This window comes from Pogoniulus pusillus, chromosome 8, assembly GCF_015220805.1.
Source record: "Pogoniulus pusillus isolate bPogPus1 chromosome 8, bPogPus1.pri, whole genome shotgun sequence".
Lineage (NCBI taxonomy): Eukaryota > Metazoa > Chordata > Aves > Piciformes > Lybiidae > Pogoniulus > Pogoniulus pusillus.
The window spans coordinates 33,878,980-33,896,967 of record NC_087271.1 but is presented as its reverse complement, the minus strand read 5'-3'; the positions used below and the strand labels follow the sequence as shown (position 1 = coordinate 33,896,967).

Here is a 17,988-nt window from a genome sequence, read left to right as displayed (position 1 = left end):
ATATTTCTCTAAGTGAGGAAGATATGGTCATACATCATTTATGGAGAAAGAGATTAAATTGGTGGCACTTCTGTCAAATAAAAATACAGCCAAACCCCCAACAATTTCTTAGTGAATTTAGAGCTATTTTTTCAATGCTCAGAAAAGTGGTGTTATTAACTTCTGTAGCAATCAGCATTTTCTCTGGTGAAGGTCAGATTTGGTTGTGAGTTAGAAGTTTGTCTTTTTTATTCGATAAGGCTCAGCCTGTATCTGAATGAAGTAGCTTGAAGGGCAGGGACAGCAGAATGTACATGGAGATTATGGAACAGCAGAAGTCTGGTGTTACTCTGGACCATGATATTTTTACTATATATTAATGCATGTGTGTCTTTGAGCTTACATTGCCATTAGAAGTATTGCTGTCTTGCTGGGATTGGAGTTGTGTAACAGCTGCCTGATTTTTTTGGCATTGCATCCAAAATAAAGATGTGGATATTCAGCCTTGCAGATCATGTGGCTTTTTCTTTTTTTAATCCTGTGAATGTTGGTTTTTTGCTGTTTGTCTTTAACACAAGATTTTATTCATGTCTCAGAGCTAAGAAATGGCAAATATGCCTTTAGATTACTGGGTACTTTTCCCTTCGTGTTGTGTTCTTTCACTAGAACTGGTGTAAGTGCATAATGGTCCTTCTGAAGAACTGGAAGGGTTATTGGTCACCCTACTGCAGGAGAAACTTGTAGCAGTGTAATCCTGATCTTTGTCAGGAGAGTTACCCAGGCCCCACGAAGTAGACCACACAAAGGCATTTAGACACTTAATTCCTAGTGATTTTGCAGCAGATATCTAAATCCATTTGAGAAACTGAACCTTAGCTCAGGAGAGCAACCCTACCCTACAGCAAGTTTTCCACTGCTGCTCCCCCAGGAAGCAAGGCATTCAGAATATCATGTTACTGCTTTCCCTAATTAAATGAACTGAAGCAATGAGGATTCATTGCCTGCATCCACTATCAGAGCAGGCATCATGCAGAAATACTGGAGAAATACCAAAGAAAGAGGTGATGTAAGGATTAATTATGGAAAACAGCCATTAAAGTGGCTCAGACTTGAAGCATAGCTCACCATAGTCCAGCCTATCTGTGGCCCTAAATCTTTAAAATATAAGGTAGCAGTTGTGCCAACAGGGAGGTGCTGCAGGATTTCCTCATCCTTCAGAGACTTTCCTTCTGAGAAGGAAAGAAGCAATTACATCTCAAAGAAACTCATGTCAACTTTGATAGCTTACTAACTTTACGTTGTGCTTTAATCAGCCTGTGAGATTCTTTGTCATACCATGGGTTTCCTGGGTTCTCAATGGACAAACTAAGAATGTTTATACTCAGTTTTGATTCATCCCTGTAATTGCAGATAAGCATGGATTCTCTATTCACACCAAGACAGAGTGGAGAATTCTTGACCCGGTGTGCCTCCCCAGCCTAGTAGACTTGATTCACTGCTGCTACAGCAGAATTTGCTGATGGCTTACTGCTCTTTGATACAGGTCACTAACCTCCTAGTCAGCTGCACTGCACTCTCCTCACTGCTGATCACCAAACAGACAGAAGCTAGGACAGGCTGACACAGAAAGGCTCTTCTACAGAGGTTTTCATTGCCTCATTTCTTTCCAGTAAACCAGCTAGGAGGTGGTTACATAAGACCTGAACCAGTACTCAAGCTTTTCAAGCCTACAACTGGGGGAATCTCTATAAAGCCAGCATTTTCTCATGGCACATCTCACAACAGAACTCTGTGGAAGATAGTTAGTAGTTGGACTTGACGATCTTAAAAGCCTTCTCCAGCAGTAGCGATTCTGCATAGGCAGATCTATGAAGAAGGAAATAAGATACTCAGACTCCTGGTTTACATTGCTGCATTCTACTCAATGAAATAACTTTCACCAGTATACTTTTAAGGGACTATTTAACTAAAATTATGCTAGTGGACCAAAAGAAGAAAATGCTACATTTTATACTGAATGCCAGTATGAATTAACACAGTTTGACTTTTTGTGCACTCAAGCCATGTACTAAGTGGCCTCTAGTAGCAATAACTGCAACTGAAGTCAGCCAGATGGCATCAGCTTCATCAGAAAATCCTACATCCATGGCAGTATGGTTTGCTTACCTTAGGAGAACTGTAATTCTGACCTGAGAGCAGAGGATTATGTGAATTGACAGCTCTAACTTTTTAGTACTCCCAGCTGTGCATCACTACAGATATCATTTCACTGAAGCTAAGGGAAATTAGTATGTAGATTCTGTGCTGCCTGTCTCAAAGTGCTCAGTAGGGTGGTGAAACACTGGAATAGGTTGCCCAGGGAGGCTGTGAATGCTCCCTCCCTGGAGGTGTTCAAGGCTAGGTTGGATGAAGCCTTGAGCAACCTGTTCCAGTGGGAGGTGCCCCCGCCTATGGCAGGGGGTTGGAATCAGATGATCTTTGAAGTCCCTTCCAACCTAAACCATTCTATCATTCTATGTAGTTGGAAGGTGCACTGCAGCAATGTGGAGACTCCTGAGCTAATCACCAAGTGTCAGGCACATGGGTGGAACTGTTCAACACTTTCAAAGAATCAAATTTGTTCTGGTTTCTCTTCAGACTTCATAGCACTAATTAACATAGCTGGCAACTCATTCTTAAGAGCTAATAGTCATGCAAAGTGCACCTTTTATACCTGGCCCCTGCTCGGAGCTTTGTTACTCTACTCCTCACAAGTACTTACTTGGATCAAGTTTTATTGACTGCCTTGCTGGATACCACTGAGGATCTGTAAGACCATACAAAATGCAGTGATAAACAATGTACCATTATAATGAATGCAAATGAAGAAGATAAGATTTAGTTACACATTTTTTAGAGGTATTTATTTAAGACAAAAATCTGTAAGAAACTATGCAGCATTAAAAAGAAAAATGGTATATAAAAACTATATTGACATCATCACATTAACGTACAGATTACTTAGCATTATGTGTGTGTAGATCACCTTTCAAATCATGCTGTTTTCTCTTGTTTATATACTGGGTATCTTCATGTGATGTGAACTGCTGCAAAAGTTATACTCACAGAATTTGTGGAACATCAGTCTGATCTCCCTAATGGTGGCATTTGGTTCCACCTAGGAAACAAACACTTAGAATCAACCAACCAGGTTGGAAGAGATCTCCAAGATCATCCAGTCCAACCTATCATCCAGCCCTGTCCAATCAACCAGATCATGGCACTAAGTGCCTCAGCCAGGCTTTTCTTGAACACCTCCAGGGATGGTGACTCCACCACCTCCCTGGGCAGCCTATTCCAGTGCCAATCACTCTCTCTGGGAAGAGCTTCCTCCTAACATTCATCCTAGACCTTCCCCAGCACAACTTCAGACTGTGTCCCATTCTTCTGTTGCTGGTTGCCTGGGAGAAGAGACCAACCCCACCTGGCTACAGCCTCCCTTCAGGTAGTTGTAGGCAGCAATGAGGTCACCCCTGAGCATCCTCTTCTCCAGGCTGCACACCCCCAGCTCTCTCAGCCTCTCCTCACAGGGCTGTGTTCCAGGCCACTCACCAGCTTTGTCACCCTTCTCTGGACACGTTCCAGCACCTCAACATCTCTCTTGACTTGAGGAGCCCAGAACTGGACACAGCACTCAAGATGTGGCCTGACCAGTGTTGAGTACAGGGACAGAATAACCTCCCTTGTCCTCCTGTGTGGGAGAATTTCTCCCACAGCGGGGCATGAGCTGTAAACATGAGAACTTGTGATGGGAAAAAGTCCTTGAGCTGGAAGGCACTGTGAGCAACCCACACACACCTGCTGAGGGGTGGACCCTGCCGGCCCCTGGGGTGGACACAGCTCCAGGGGGCTGACCCTGCCAGCTCCCTGGGGTGGAACCACAGGTTGTTTTGCTACAGGGTAACCTAACTGCACCCTGCACGTGTCTTGGGGCCAATCGGTACTGTCTACTTGTACCAGCCCCAGGCTGGCTGGGTACAACTCCTCTGAGCACTATATAAGACACTGCACTACCCTAATAAAATTGTACTGATGCATAGAAGCTGCTGTCTTGAGTCATCAGTGCCCCTATCTCACCTCTCGCCAGCCTCCGGACCCCGACACTACTGGCTACACTGTTCCTCATCCAGGCCAGGATGCCATTGGCTCTCTTGGCCACCTGGGCACACTACTGCCTCATCTTCAGCTACTATCTACCAGCACCCCCAGGTCCCTTTCTTCCTGGCTGCTCTCAGCCACTCTGTCCCCAGAGAAAAAAAAATTACTGTGTGTGCATATCTTGAAAAACAACTACTGTAAGTGTAAGACTATACAAGCAGAAATAGAACTCAATGTAACACCTTACAGGTGGCTATGACTGGTTTGGGTGTTTCAGAGTACTTCTTACAGTAGAAAGTGAGGATCATTCATGGCATCTGTGTCAGAGGCAGATTCTCTATCAGTGGTCAAGAATCACTGCAGCAGCAGTGACAGTTTGATGGCTCATGGGCGAGTAAGGCACAATTTGCACTATCACAGTGAAGCAGCCGAAGCTACTCTGCAGATAATATGAAGTCTGCATAATCATTACCTCTTCAGTGGCCAAGCAAAGGCTATGAGGAGGTGAAATGGCCTTCATAACCACTAAATTTACTTAAGAAAAGCTAGTAATTTTTTTCAGTAGGCACTTAGCTTTTTAAACAGAGTTTTGTTTTACCTTATCTAGGAAGCATAGCTGTTTCTTTGTCTTCCAGTCAAGGATTTCCACCTGATAGGAGACAAAATGACAATTACTAGTAAAAGGCTAAATAATCTCTAAACATTAACTGATTCCCAAATTCAGTTGTTCAGAGAGAGACACTATTCCTCTTGATCTTTCAACTGTGCTAAAAACACTTTTGATGAGTTCAAGAGACAGCTTTAGTCACAGCCTGGTTCTCAAAGCACTCAGCTTGCAAAGAGAAGAAAAAAAAGAATTCTTGCCAAATAAATCATAGAATCAGGCAGGGTTGGAAGGGACCAAAAGGACCATCTAGTTCCAAGCCCCATGACATGAGCAGGGACATCCTACCCTAGATCAGGCTGCCCACAGCCTCATCCAGCCTGGCCTTAAACACCTCCAGGCATGGGGCTCAAACCATCTCTCTGGGCAACCCATTCCAGGCTCTCACCACTCTCATGCTCAACAACTTCCTCCTCACATCCACTCTGAATCTCCCCACCTCCAGCTTTGCTCCATTCCCCCATGTCCTGTCACTCCCTGACAGCCTAAAAAGTCCCTTCCCAACCTTTTTGTAGGCCCCCTTCAGATCCTGGAAGGCCACAAGAAGGTCACCTGGGAGCCTCCTCTTCTCCAGACTGAACAGCCCCAACTCTTTCAGTCTGTCCTCACAGCAGAGCTGCTGCAGCCCTCTGAGCATCCTCGTGGCCCTTCTCTGGACACACTCCAGCATCTCCACATCCTTCTTGGCATAGGGGCTCCAGAACTGGATGCAGTACTCCAGGAGGGGTCTCAGCAGAGCATAGTAGAGGGGGAGAATCACTTCCCTTGACCTGTTTGCCACACTTCTCCTGATGCAGCCCAGGACCTGGTTGGCTTTCTGAGCTGCAAGTGCACACTGCTGGCTCCTGTTGAGCTTCTCATCCACCAGCACCCTCAAGTCCCTCTCCTCAGGGCTGCTCTCCAGCCACTCACTGCCCAGCCTGGATTTGTGCTTGGCATTGCCTTGGCCCAGATGCAGGACCTTGCACTTGGTCTTTTTGAACCTCCTGATGTTGGCTTGTGCCCACCTCTCCAGCCTGTCCAGGTCCCTCTGGATGGCATCCCTGCCCTCGAGCCTGTCTGCTGCACCACACAGCTTGGTGCAATCAGCAAACTTGCTGAGAGTGCACTCAGTGCCACTGTCCATGGCATGCACAAAGATATTGAACATCTTATTTTCCCAGACAGATATATTCAGAAGCAGAAATAACTAATTTGTTGATTAAAACACAGTGACCTAGGGGATTTTCTTAAGCTAAAGGACCAAATGGGGACGAAATTTCACAGGAACCATTATGGAACAGGTTTTTGACCACCTGTAGAAGTAGAAAGACAGTTTGAAGGAAAAAAATGTAACTGTGCATATATATATATATATATATATATATGTGCATGTAAGCAAATATCCAAAGTGCATGCAGCTTGAAGATTAAGGTGTATTGTCCCCAGAATAATTGAATTATAAGGAGAGTGGAAAGCACTGACAGCCATAATGAATAGATGCAGCTAAAGATCTGGACTTCACCAACCCTTAAAAGGTTGTTCAATATGACTCTTGCCTCTCAGACCCCTTGTATTATTAGTAACTACATCTTGCTAGCAGTGGTTTAGCTACAGCTCTGAAAAGGAAAGAGCAGTTTATTTCTGTCATCAAATGCCACTTTGGCAAAAGGTTTTGATTTTCATCAACAACCAAGCAAAACTTCCTTTCAAAGCTCAGCTGTGGCAAGCTGGCAAGACCTAAAATACAGTGATGGTGTTTTAATGTCATTTGTTTTCATCAAATTCTTTGTAATGCAACTTTGTGGCACATCTAAAAGTGAAAGCTCAAAGCTTGTCATGTTAAATAATTGACACTGTCATTACTTAGCACCAAAGGAATTTGTTGTTTTGAAAATAAACAATCTAGCATTAGTTATGTTTGGTCTAACTGGCCAAGGGGGTAGATTAACATTAGATTTCAGATATGATTCCTTACTAAAAATAGGAGTCACAGCCCAATATCTTTCTAACATGGTTGCTTTGAAGAGATCACTCAGTTAAAGTATCTTATTTCCTTATTTTACTTCTCCCAAACTGTCCTTTCTCTGTTGGTGCAGCAACAGAGCACTTCAGCTCCAGACAGAGGTATCAAGTCTGATCTCCACAAGGAATACTAGTGCAGTGGTGCTTTCTGCTTCTGCATTTTAAGCTCTGTGGGGATAAGCATTTTTCCACCATTTCTGTGTAACAGATCCTTGGGATGTTGTGTGTTTCCCCTTCTTTTTTTTTTTACATTCAAAATAACACAAAATCACAGAACCACAGAATTTCTTAGATTGGAAAAGACTTTCAAGATCATCGAGTCCAATCATTGGTTTCACACTGGTAAGTCCTTGACTAAACCAAATCCCTCAGCACAACATCTAGTCACTATGAATCACTATGGTTGGAAAGGACCACCAGGATCAGCCAGTCCAACCTTCATCCCAGCATTCTTCATCACTAGAGCATAGCCTCAAGCACCACATCCACTATGCTTTCAAACACCTCCAGGGATGGCAACTCAACCACCTCCCTGGGCAGCCTGTTCCAGTGCCTGACCACTTGCTCAGCAAAGAACTTCCTCCCAACATCTGACCTAAACCTCCCCCTAAACTTGAGGCCATTTCCTCTTGTCCTATCATTAGTAATTCGGGAGAAGAGACCAGCTCCAGCCTCACTACAACCTCCTTTTAGGTAGTTGCAGAGTTGTTCAAATTTTAGTGTCTTTGTGGGACATCTGCAACAGAAAGCAAACGAGATGGATTCCCTTCCCAGAGGGCAGTTCTTGTAATGCAGCATTCTGACCCTTACAGCCCACAGAACAAATACTGTGAAGGCTGCGAGCAACTTTCTGTCCTTTTTGATGCCAAGTTCCTACAAGGGTTATCGAAACCTTTGGTGTATCCCAAAGCTCATGTATCAGTGAATACCACTGGGCTGCCCTACAGACTGCAGCAGGGACCACAACTTTAGCAGTCTCCTTCCCATACTACACTCCCTCCCACTATCGGATGAGAATCCTCTATGAGTAATTTTAAGTCTATGGCCTTCAATGGCTGTATTAGAGATTCTTCTCCAGGCCAGTTACAGAGTGGTTTGGATATATTTCTGTCACCTACCCTCTTCTCCTTGCATCATTCTCATTGTGCACGAGGTCAGACTAAAAACTATTTGTTGCTTTGTTGTTTTCATGGGTGTGGCTGTATAGAAACATAACCTTCACAACCAGTGGAGAGGACAAACAAATCACCACACATCAGTACTGTTACTTGCTTCCACTTCAGGATGTTTCTTTGAAGTGCCTCTTGTGTGTACTGAACCATCTCTTCAAATAGTTAAGGGAAGCCTATAGATGTCATAGAATCAGCCAGGTTGGAAGAGACCTCCAAAATCATCCAGTCCAACCTAGCACCCAGTCCTGTCCAATCATCTAGACCATGACACTAAGTGTCTCATCTAGGCTTTGCTTGAACACCTCCAGGGACAGCAACTCCACCACCTCTCTGGGCAGCCCATTCCAATGGCAAGGCTCTCCTTAGAGGTGCACAGTATAAAGGCAAGAGGCAATGGACACCAGCTGAAATAAAAGGAAAATCCAATCAGATTCAAGGAAATTTTTTTCACCATGAGTTTGGTCAAACACTGGAACAAGTTGCCTTGAGAGGAGATGGAATCTCCATCCTTGAAGGTATTTAAAATTAAATTGGACAAGATCCAATGCCATTTGATCCAGTTATATCTGGTTTGAGCAGGAGTTGAACTATATGGCCTCCCAAAAGCCTCTTGAAACCTAATTTATTCAATGGGTTTTTTTTTTGTTGTGGTTTTTTTGTGTGTGGTTTGAGCTGGGGGGGAAGGGGGTTTGTTTGTTTGTTTGTTTGTGTTGGGTTTTTTGACACCCATTCCTGAACTTCAAACATTTCAGTTACTTTCAAGATCTAAGCAAATATTAAATGTTGTTTCTTCCCCCTTCAGAAAGGCAGACACAGGAACACACCTTTAGATTTCACCCCAGCCTGCAGAAAGTTGTGTGACAACAGAGTGAAAACAAGAGCTGACCTTTTCCTCTAGTCATCACAGCTCCTAGCCGTATCAAAACATCCCCCAGTGCCAGTCACTAGTGGTGTCCCTCAGGGATCTGTGCTGGGCCCCATCCTCTTTAACATCTTCATAGATGATCTGGATGAGGGCATGGAGTCAGTCATCAGCAAGTTTGCAGGTGACACCAAGCTGGGGGCAGATGTGGATGGGTTGGAAGGCAGAAGGGCTCTGCAGCGGGACCTTGACCGCCTGGACAGATGGGCAGAGTCCAGTGGGATGGGGTTCAATAGCTCCAAGTGCAGGGTGCTGCACTTTGGCCACAGCAACCCCATGCAGAGATACAGGCTGGGGTCGGAGTGGCTGGAGAGCAGACAGACAGAGAGGGATCTGGGGGTGCTGATTGATACCCACCTGAACATGAGCCAGCAGTGTGCCCAGGTGGCCAAGAGAGCCAGTGGCATCCTGGCCTGCATCAGGAATGGTGTGGTCAGCAGGAGCAGGGAGGTCATTCTGCCCCTGTACTCTGCACTGGTTAGACCACACCTTGAGTCCTGTGTTCAGTTCTGGGCCCCCCAGTTTAGGAGGGACATTGAGATGCTTGAGCGTGTCCAGAGAAGGGCGACGAGGCTGGGGAGAGGCCTTGAGCACAGCCCTACGAGGAGAGGCTGAGGGAGCTGGGATTGGTTAGCCTGGAGGAGGCTCAGGGGAGACCTTATTGCTGTCTACAACTACCTGAAGGGTGGTTGTGGCCAGGAGGAGGTTGCTCTCTTCTCTCAGGTGGCCAGCGCCAGAACAAGAGGACACAGCCTCAGGCAGCACCAGGGGAGATTTAGGCTGGAGGTGAGGAGAAAGTTCTTCACTGAGAGAGTCATTGGACACTGGAATGGGCTGCCCGGGGAGGTGGTGGAGTCGCCGTCCCTGGAGCTGTTCAAGGCAGGATTGGACGTGGCACTTGGTGCCATGGTCTAGCCTTGAGCTCTGTGGTAAAGGGTTGGACTTGATGATCTGTGAGGTCTCTTCCAACCCTGATGATACTGTGTGATACTGTGATAGATGTTCCCTGAATAAGGGACAGAAAAGCCCTGATATCCAAAGCAAGAAACGTTGCATTTGCTGAACATGATGGCCAATCAGACAACTTGCACAGCACTGAACACAGTGTTTCAAGTCTCCAGGCCCAGCACCAAGTCAGTTAATGTATTGGCTGGCAGCAGTTTTTAGACACCCAGCAATCTGTTCTTGGAACTCTTAACTGGTGCATATCATCCCTTTCAAACACAATTCCTTCTTGGCTCAGAGAACCAAAGCATTTAGCACAATAGAACACTGACTGTTGGCCTGCACTAGTGCAGTATGACTTCCAGTCCACTTACTTGGTGAATTTTAAAGGCATTTTAAATGATGGCTTCTCTAAAACCTCCTTGAATAGAACTCAAGTCAATAGAGAGATTTGTGCAAGATGGCCATGTTAAAACTCTTTTGTAAGCAATGATTTAGTTGGGGCAATTATTGAGGCAGGAATCATAAAAGATGTAGTTGATTTTATTTCTGGAAAGCTTCACCTACAACTCTATACTAATTAGTTAAATTTAGGTTCTAATTCAGTCAGGGAAATCTTCCCAAGCATGCTTATTGGCAATTCATGCATTTAGGAGAATCAGAAGAATTGGAAAAGTTTAGCCACAGAATGGTTTTGTCCCACTTGTAAATAGGCAGCCTGGAGCCCTAGGGAAAGTCTGTGCTACTCACTGTGGGGGAGTAGATATTTCAAGATAGTCCCTGTCTCCTTTGTGGCAGAGTTGGAACTGCTCGGCCCTTGAGAGCCTTCCAGATCTTCCCAGGGTGCTGGGAAAGAGGCAGATGATCTCTGACCTGATCCTGGTTCTTCTTGGCACAGAGGTTTGCAGAGGTGCAGGCAGGATCAGTTGCAGATGTGCAGAGAGCACCATGTCGGTGGCACTTCTTGCCATGTCGTGAGGCACTTAAATGCCTTCTCCTGGGAAACTTGAGGCACTTCAGTTTTCAGGTAGTTCAAGCCCAAAATATCAGGCCTAAGCTGATGTGAAGCATGAGGCAGAGCAGAACACGTTGTCCAAGAGCAATGAGGGAGAGGCAGCCAGGTAGAGGCAGCCAAGCAGAAGCAGCACAACAGCCTGCAACTTAGCTCAATGTGTATTATTTGCCTGAATGCAAAGGCTCCTTTGGCCACAGAGATTCACCAATCAAAATGGCATTTGCCAGACTGACCATATTAGGTGAAAGCAGAGCTTGCTCACCCTTATTTGGGCAAGACACCAACAAGTACCTAAAGACCTGTTTATCACTTTGGGAGGGAACACAATGGCCCAAGCCTTTGGTTTCCTCCTATTCTTGCTTTCCTCCATCAGCAGAAGAGTGGAGCAAACCAGGACATCTAATAGGCATATTAGCCTTTCAGGACAAACAGCTACAAATTTACATCTTCAATGTTTAGAAGATCAATTTCCTCTTGTGCATAAAAATTGTGTCTATAAAAACAGAAAAATCCTTGAGTAGCATTGCACATCAAGGACAAAGTAATCAGTATACAATACAAGCACAGAAAAGTACATTCAACTGTTAAACTTCTATTGAGAAAATAAAAGGGAGTAAAGTTTATTCATAGGGGAAACAAAAAACAGTTCAGCAAATAGCTGGGGTTGTTTAGCCTGGAGAAGAGGAGGCTCAGGGCTGACCTCATTGCTGTCTACAACTACCTGAAGGGAGGTTGTAGCCAGGTGGGGTTGGGCTCTTCTGACGGGCAACCAGCAACAGAACAAGGGGACACAGTCTCAAGTTGTGCTGGGGGAAGTCTAGGCTGGATGTTAGGAGGAAGTTCTTGCCAGAGAGAGTGATTGGCATTGGAATGGGCTGCCCAGGGAGAGGACTCCTCTGCCATCCCTGGAGATGTTCAAGAAGAGCCTGGATGAGGCACTTAGCGCCATGGTCTAGTTGACTGGATAGGGCTGGGTGCTAGGTTGGACTGGATGATCTTGGAGGTGTCTTCCAACCTGGTTGATTTTATGATTCTATGAATTAGAAGTGAACTTTGATACCTTCACCAAGTTGTATAACCACTCTTGAAGGTGGGTGCATAACCTGGAGGTATAGCAAACCCCATGTCACTGCAGGGATCTGAAGATGGTAACAGGTATAGAGCTACAAATTATTATCCTTCAGAAAGACAAATCAATTTATGGAATTGATAGAGAATAAAATGAGTTGGTATAAGAATGTTTAAGAAGGAAAAAGATTCCCTTGGTGTGGGAGGCTGGTTTATTTTTCAGAAAACAGAAATGCCATTAGAGGTTTGTACCTTCACAGCAAATTCTGACCCTTGAAAGCCTATGCAAGCTTTCCAGCTTTTACTAGCACAACATCTTCCAGCAGGATACACAAGATGGAAAAGGGACCTGCACCAGCTAATACTGTTTCAGTGAGTATCTACTTACACTGGCTAACAGAGAGCTGCACATTTCCAGGCATACTGAAGGGTCACATCATTCACTGAGTATTACTGTCACTATGAAGCAGGTTGGAGTGCCTCCATCTGAGAACCTATGCCAATTTGACTAAGCAGACATCCAGGTTTTTCAACACCACTTGTGACAGTTTGGGAATTACCTGCCCCGCCCCCCCCCCCCCCCCCCCGGCACACACACACTTTTATGAAATCACCCAGATTAGACTCAGACAGCTGAAAATTAAGGACTGAAGCTTTATATTTACAGCTGAGCATAATGTACAAGCAGGTATTTACAATCTATACAGCTACAGACAGAAATAGACAAGTTAAAGGTAATACAGAAACACGACAGCCCTCCCAGAAACCAGAGTCCCCAGGAGGGGCTCCCAACCACCCTTCCACCTCCCTTCCACCCTTCTACCTTATCCCAGAGATTACCTTATGTGCAAGGAGAGATCAGAGGATCAGCAAGGGGGGTTTTAAAGCAGAAGGATTAGTTACACAGAAGCAGGCCAGGGAGGGAAGTAGAGGCACCAGCTGCAACAGAGACCCACACTGCCAGGGAGAAAAGTACAGGCACCCAGAGACACACACACATGCTCACACTGTCTTATCTACGTCTGTGTTCTTGTTTTTATCCATCTCAGCAAGCCTGTGAGTGAAGTAGACATCACTACTGTCTCCTTTTCACAGCCTATAATCTAATTTCTCTCACTAAAATATTCCAATTAGCCTCAAACTAGCACACCACTGCATAGCCTTTCCCACACACAACAGAGAGAATATTAATTGTCTCAATACTTTAGTTTATGGCAATTATTTTCTACTATGAAAATATTCAAGCAGAAGAGGTTTATAAGTTCTTCATGAAATTACAATAATTTACTTGCATCAGCACTGAGATTTGCAATGTCAAACTTCAGTATCTATAGTTCCATTGCAACTCTTCATGGGTCATTTCTTCCATGGATATCAAGATCTACATGCAATATGTATGCTTTTGACATAGAATCAAAGAGATTGAAGACAGAGGTTTCTTCCTTTTTGTGATGGTTTGGGTGTTTCCTGCTTAAGAAAAATCACCCAGACCAGACTCAGCTGAGCTGGACATTAAAGAATGACGCTTTATATTTACAGCTTAGCACAAGATACAAGCAGGTATTTACAAGACAAACAGCTATGGACAGAAATATACAAGTTAAAGGTAATACAGAAACACAACAGCCCTCCCAGAAACCAGAGTCTGCAGGAGGGGCTCCCAACCACCCTTCCACCTCCTTTCCACCCCTCTACCTTATCCCAGACTTTGCCTTACATTCAAGGTGAGTTTGGAGAATCGGCTAGGGGGGTTAGCAAGCAGATGGAGTAGTTAGCAGGTTAGAGAGAGAAGGGAGGCAGCCAAAAGCCAGAGAGCAAACTCTGTTCTCTGTGTTTGTGTTCTTGGTTTTACCCATCTCAGCAAGCCTATGAGTGCAGTAGACATCCCCACTGTTTCCTTTTCACAGCCTGTAATCTAATTCCTCTCACTAAAATATCCCACCTAGGCTCAAACTAGCACACACCTTTTTTTTTTTTTAACCTAGATGTTTCAAGGCTAGATCTGTACTTTTCTGGCCTTCTGGCCTGAGCAGTTTGGAGCCCTTATACTGACAGGTAAACTCAGAAGATTTGTATAAATTTAATAAATAACTAAATAAATAAACACAACTACTTAAAAAACTCCAACAACAACAAAAAAAAACAGACCAAAAAAAAAAAAACCCACCATCAAACATTTCAAACAAGTCTGTTATTTTGTTTTCTACAGTAAGATTTCTGATTGCAGGCATAGCCTTCAAATTCAAAGTACATCTTGCCAGGTATTGTTTTACTACCATATTTTCCTAAGCAAAATTAAACTTCTCTCTCAAGCTCCACAGAGAAAAATGACACTGTCTTTTAAAGCAGCACAACTGACTGTAGAAAGTGCTGGTAAGCATGTGGAGAAGGGGTGAGCAAATAGAAAATGAGAATCTTTTCCCCTGTTTTATCATCTCTTTCTGTGATAATTATGTGTTACCTGTGAAAATAGAGCAGATAGCTCCAAACAGCAGGGCAGTTTTCAGCAGCCTCCCTTTAACCAGACATTCAAATCTCTCATATGCATCCTTGTCTTGTTCAGATGGCTCTTGGAGGGTACAGAATCCTAAAATCCTCTGCAGTCCTGCTTCTGGCACTTGCTCTCAATGCTCTTACTTGATGAGGCTTTAGACAGCACAGCTCTGAGTGGGAGAAACCTTTGTAACAGGAGCTGAGACATCCCAGCAATGCTGGCTAGGGCAGCAGTTAGCCTCCCTTGCATTCAGAGGGTTTTCATCACAGTCAGAACGGGGAGAAGCTTTGAATGCCAGCAGTTGCAGGGGGGAGGGTACATTATTGCTTTTAGACTGTACTGCAGTTCAATGCTGTCAGATTAATCTATCCTCAGGGAGTGAAGACTCCTAAACATTTTCAGTTATCCCTGCTCACAAAAGGCACTTCCCTTTCAAAACAGTTGAAGAAGTCAAAGTCAATTGTGGCTCTTACAACATGGATTTTATACAATACAAATTTATTTTTTCAAGTATCTTTCCTCTGGGAAGTCAGAGCACCTAAACCCGTCAAGTAGGAGGAAAAGGTAGAATTCATTACCCTAACTTCAGAGCTCTCTACTAGAGACATTTACATTTGAGCATGTCACATAGACATCCTTTGTATGGAAAGGAGAAAAGCAGGAGCTTCTAGAATAAACTGTACCATAAACTCTGAAACATATCTAAAACTGGTCAGAAAAGTTGTTCTCTAATCATTCTGGAGAAATTATTACCCTTAGAAAATATTGTCTAGTTACAGGTGTCTATCATATGTTTCTCAGTTTTCAGAGGTGAATGTCCTCAAATCAGGTGCAGAACTTTCTGGTATGTACAGATTTCTGCAAACTGTAGTTGTTCTTTCTAAGCTTCTCTTGAGAATAAGAAATGTAAAGGCATCCATCAGAGACTTGCATACCAGTTGTAATACTGACATCTCATAAGCAAAGGGAAATCTCTCAGGCACCCTGGGGTTTTTGTTGTCCAGCCATTAGGTCTAGCATACTTTGGCTTAATTAGGTGGTTACTCATAATTCTTGATACTGAGTTTCAACTCATCCAATTTATAACAAGGAGCTAAACCTTCTTCCAAAGCTGAATCTGCCTTTCAGTGGCTTCTTAATAGTCACTTCAATACAATGTTACCTATTTTAAGTATTTCTGTCTTTAGCTCTACCAAGAAACACTCCGATTTAAAAAAAAAAAGGAAGGGAATTAACAGCCCTCAGCACTCAAAATCAGTCTGATGTTCTTGCCTATCCTTTTGTCACTCGGTTCACCAAAGCACAGTTTTATTCATGCATAAAAAAGAAGTCCTCCCTAAATACTCAGGAATCTATGAAACTGGGTCTTAAGCATGATCAAATGCACAAACTCAACCAGAAGAAATAGTCTACCGATTACCCTCCTCTAAAACTGTAACAGTCATATTCTAAAAGATTCAGATAGCAACAGGTGAGGTGTTTCATGATTCTTATAAGGAAGCACCACATGGTGGGGAAATTAAATTCAGAGCTCACATTCGGTGAATGTATAACAGAAAGCAAATCAGTGAGGAGAACACCACAGAAAGTGATACCCAACAGCATTGCTCAGCGCTGCCTAGGCTGTCTTTGCCCACATCCTACACCCTGAGTCAGCTCATACATACTTACTGTATGAGCTAGGCAAATCTGTTTCTACTCACTATCTGTTGTACAGAGAAAAGCACAAAGACACACAAGCCTGCCGTGTACATTAATGAGGCATTACAAGTTTGGATTAACATTGCTTAGACACAGGATCTTCATGTAGAACTGAAAATACTTGCATCTGCTGCTATTGTTCTGCCTAGTAGGAAGGAGCAGGTCATTCCACTTATGTGTGTTTCCTCATCTGCAAAATCTGGTAACAGTAGTGATGTCTATTCTTTTGACATCACTACTGTTACCAGATTTTGCAGATGAGGTATCTCTCTTCTACCACAATGAGGGCTTGTAAGAAGTTCAGTGCTCAGAAGTTCAGCAAGACTAAGGCAGAGGAGCAAACCTGCAGACCTGACAATGACCAAGGGCACTTGGGAGGGTAACACACATGTGCTTGCTCCTGCACTCGGAGCTCACAAAAGTTTGGGGCATTGGTAGCAATATAGAAAGCAGTGAAAAACTTGGCTGTTTTTCCTAAAGACGCCCAGAGCAGTCAACAAGCGCAGAGGAGGAGGCACTGTGCAGATTCCTACCTCATCCCCACAAGAGCTACGGACAGCGTATTTTGATGGATTGTGATGTCCAGAACACTTTTATAGTTTTGAAAAGCAGACTCTGAACTTGTGGGTTACAAAAAGTAACTACTGGAGCAGCTGCTGTCTAGATTGTTTCGGATTCTGTCAATGTTACAACAATTGCTCGGTCCTTTGCACGGGGGGAGGAACAGCGCTCCTTTTTAGGCGAGTTGAACTGGAGAAACTGTGTAAGCCAACTGAAACACATTCGGTATCGCCACCATTTAACTCGTACCGACCTTCTTCTGTCATGCAAAGCACTCTTAAGAACCCTCCTATTAGCAAAGAGCAAGAGTGGCCGTTTAAGTCGAAGAGATAGGTCACTCGCTTCCCTGGTGAGCGTTACTTCACGTTTTCCGAACACAGAAGGAGCTGACTGCACCGAACTCTGCCCGGTAGTTTGTGATTTCGCACGGAAGCCGCGAACGCAAGGCGCTAGCAGAGGACCGGCGGGGTCTGCCCGCGGCGAGAGCCGCTCGACCTCGCTCCTCCCCGCCGGACGGTGCTCCTTGCGTGCCGAGGCAGGCCGGGTTAGAAGCCGGTCTCTCGGCTAAGGAACGAACTTTCTCGCCAGCTCCGAGACGAGCCAGGGGATCGCTGCCGCCTGCGGCCACGCCTGCACCGGGCCGGAAGACTCAGAGGGACGGCTCTCGGCGAGGTGCACAGCGGCTAACGAGAGGCTCTTCCAAGAAGTTGGGGACAGAAGATGCCGAGAACATTCTTTGCTCTCGCTGTCTCCTGACGACTGGGACGCACTGCCGGGTGCACCCTGGATGGCTGACCACGGCGCTACCCTCGGGAGGAGCCTCCACGGGACAGCCGAGAGCACGACGCAGACACCCCAGACCCCACTCACCCTGGCTCTCCAGAGCCATACCCGAAGACCACTGGACACAAGAGGAAGAGGAGCAGAGAAGGAAACATGTTCAGGGAAGCGAAGGACGGGGCGGGCGGGGACCGCTTCTGTCCCCTTACTCCGAGAAAACCTCAGCGAGAGACGAGCCCCTGCTCCGCCCGTCTCCAGAGGGCGGGTCCTCCGCCCGTCTCCCGAGGTAGTCACTTGCCTTGGCACACCCATGAGCGGAGGGCTCCGGCTCCCCGATGCTTCAATGCAGATGAAGGTGGACAAGAAAGGAGCACTCGGGACAGCCGCGTCCACTAGCGACAGGATGCTGTGGGCCCGACCCGAGCTTAGCCTGTCCGCCCCCTGCCCCCGGCGCTTCCCCACGGAGCCGCCCGCACCCACCTCGAAGAAGCCGACTCCGCCGCCCATCCTGCGGGCCGCCGCCGCCTCCCGCCGCCGCGGCACCTT

General features: G+C 45.3%; 1 protein-coding gene across 1 annotated transcript in view; it reads right to left on the bottom strand.

Annotated features, from left to right (window-relative positions):
- Positions 1 to 17,988, bottom strand: part of LOC135177684 (very-long-chain enoyl-CoA reductase-like) — a 32,851-nt gene extending 14,863 nt beyond the window's left edge. Inside the window, exons 1-5 of the mRNA XM_064148045.1 lie at positions 17,923 to 17,988; positions 4,715 to 4,765; positions 3,085 to 3,136; positions 2,741 to 2,785; positions 1,105 to 1,208 (exon numbers count right to left, since the gene is read on the bottom strand). Of these exons, the coding sequence (XP_064004115.1) occupies positions 1,105 to 1,208; positions 2,741 to 2,785; positions 3,085 to 3,136; positions 4,715 to 4,765; positions 17,923 to 17,949 (279 nt within the window). The 5' untranslated portion in view covers positions 17,950 to 17,988. The remainder of the gene's footprint in view (positions 1 to 1,104; positions 1,209 to 2,740; positions 2,786 to 3,084; positions 3,137 to 4,714; positions 4,766 to 17,922) is intronic.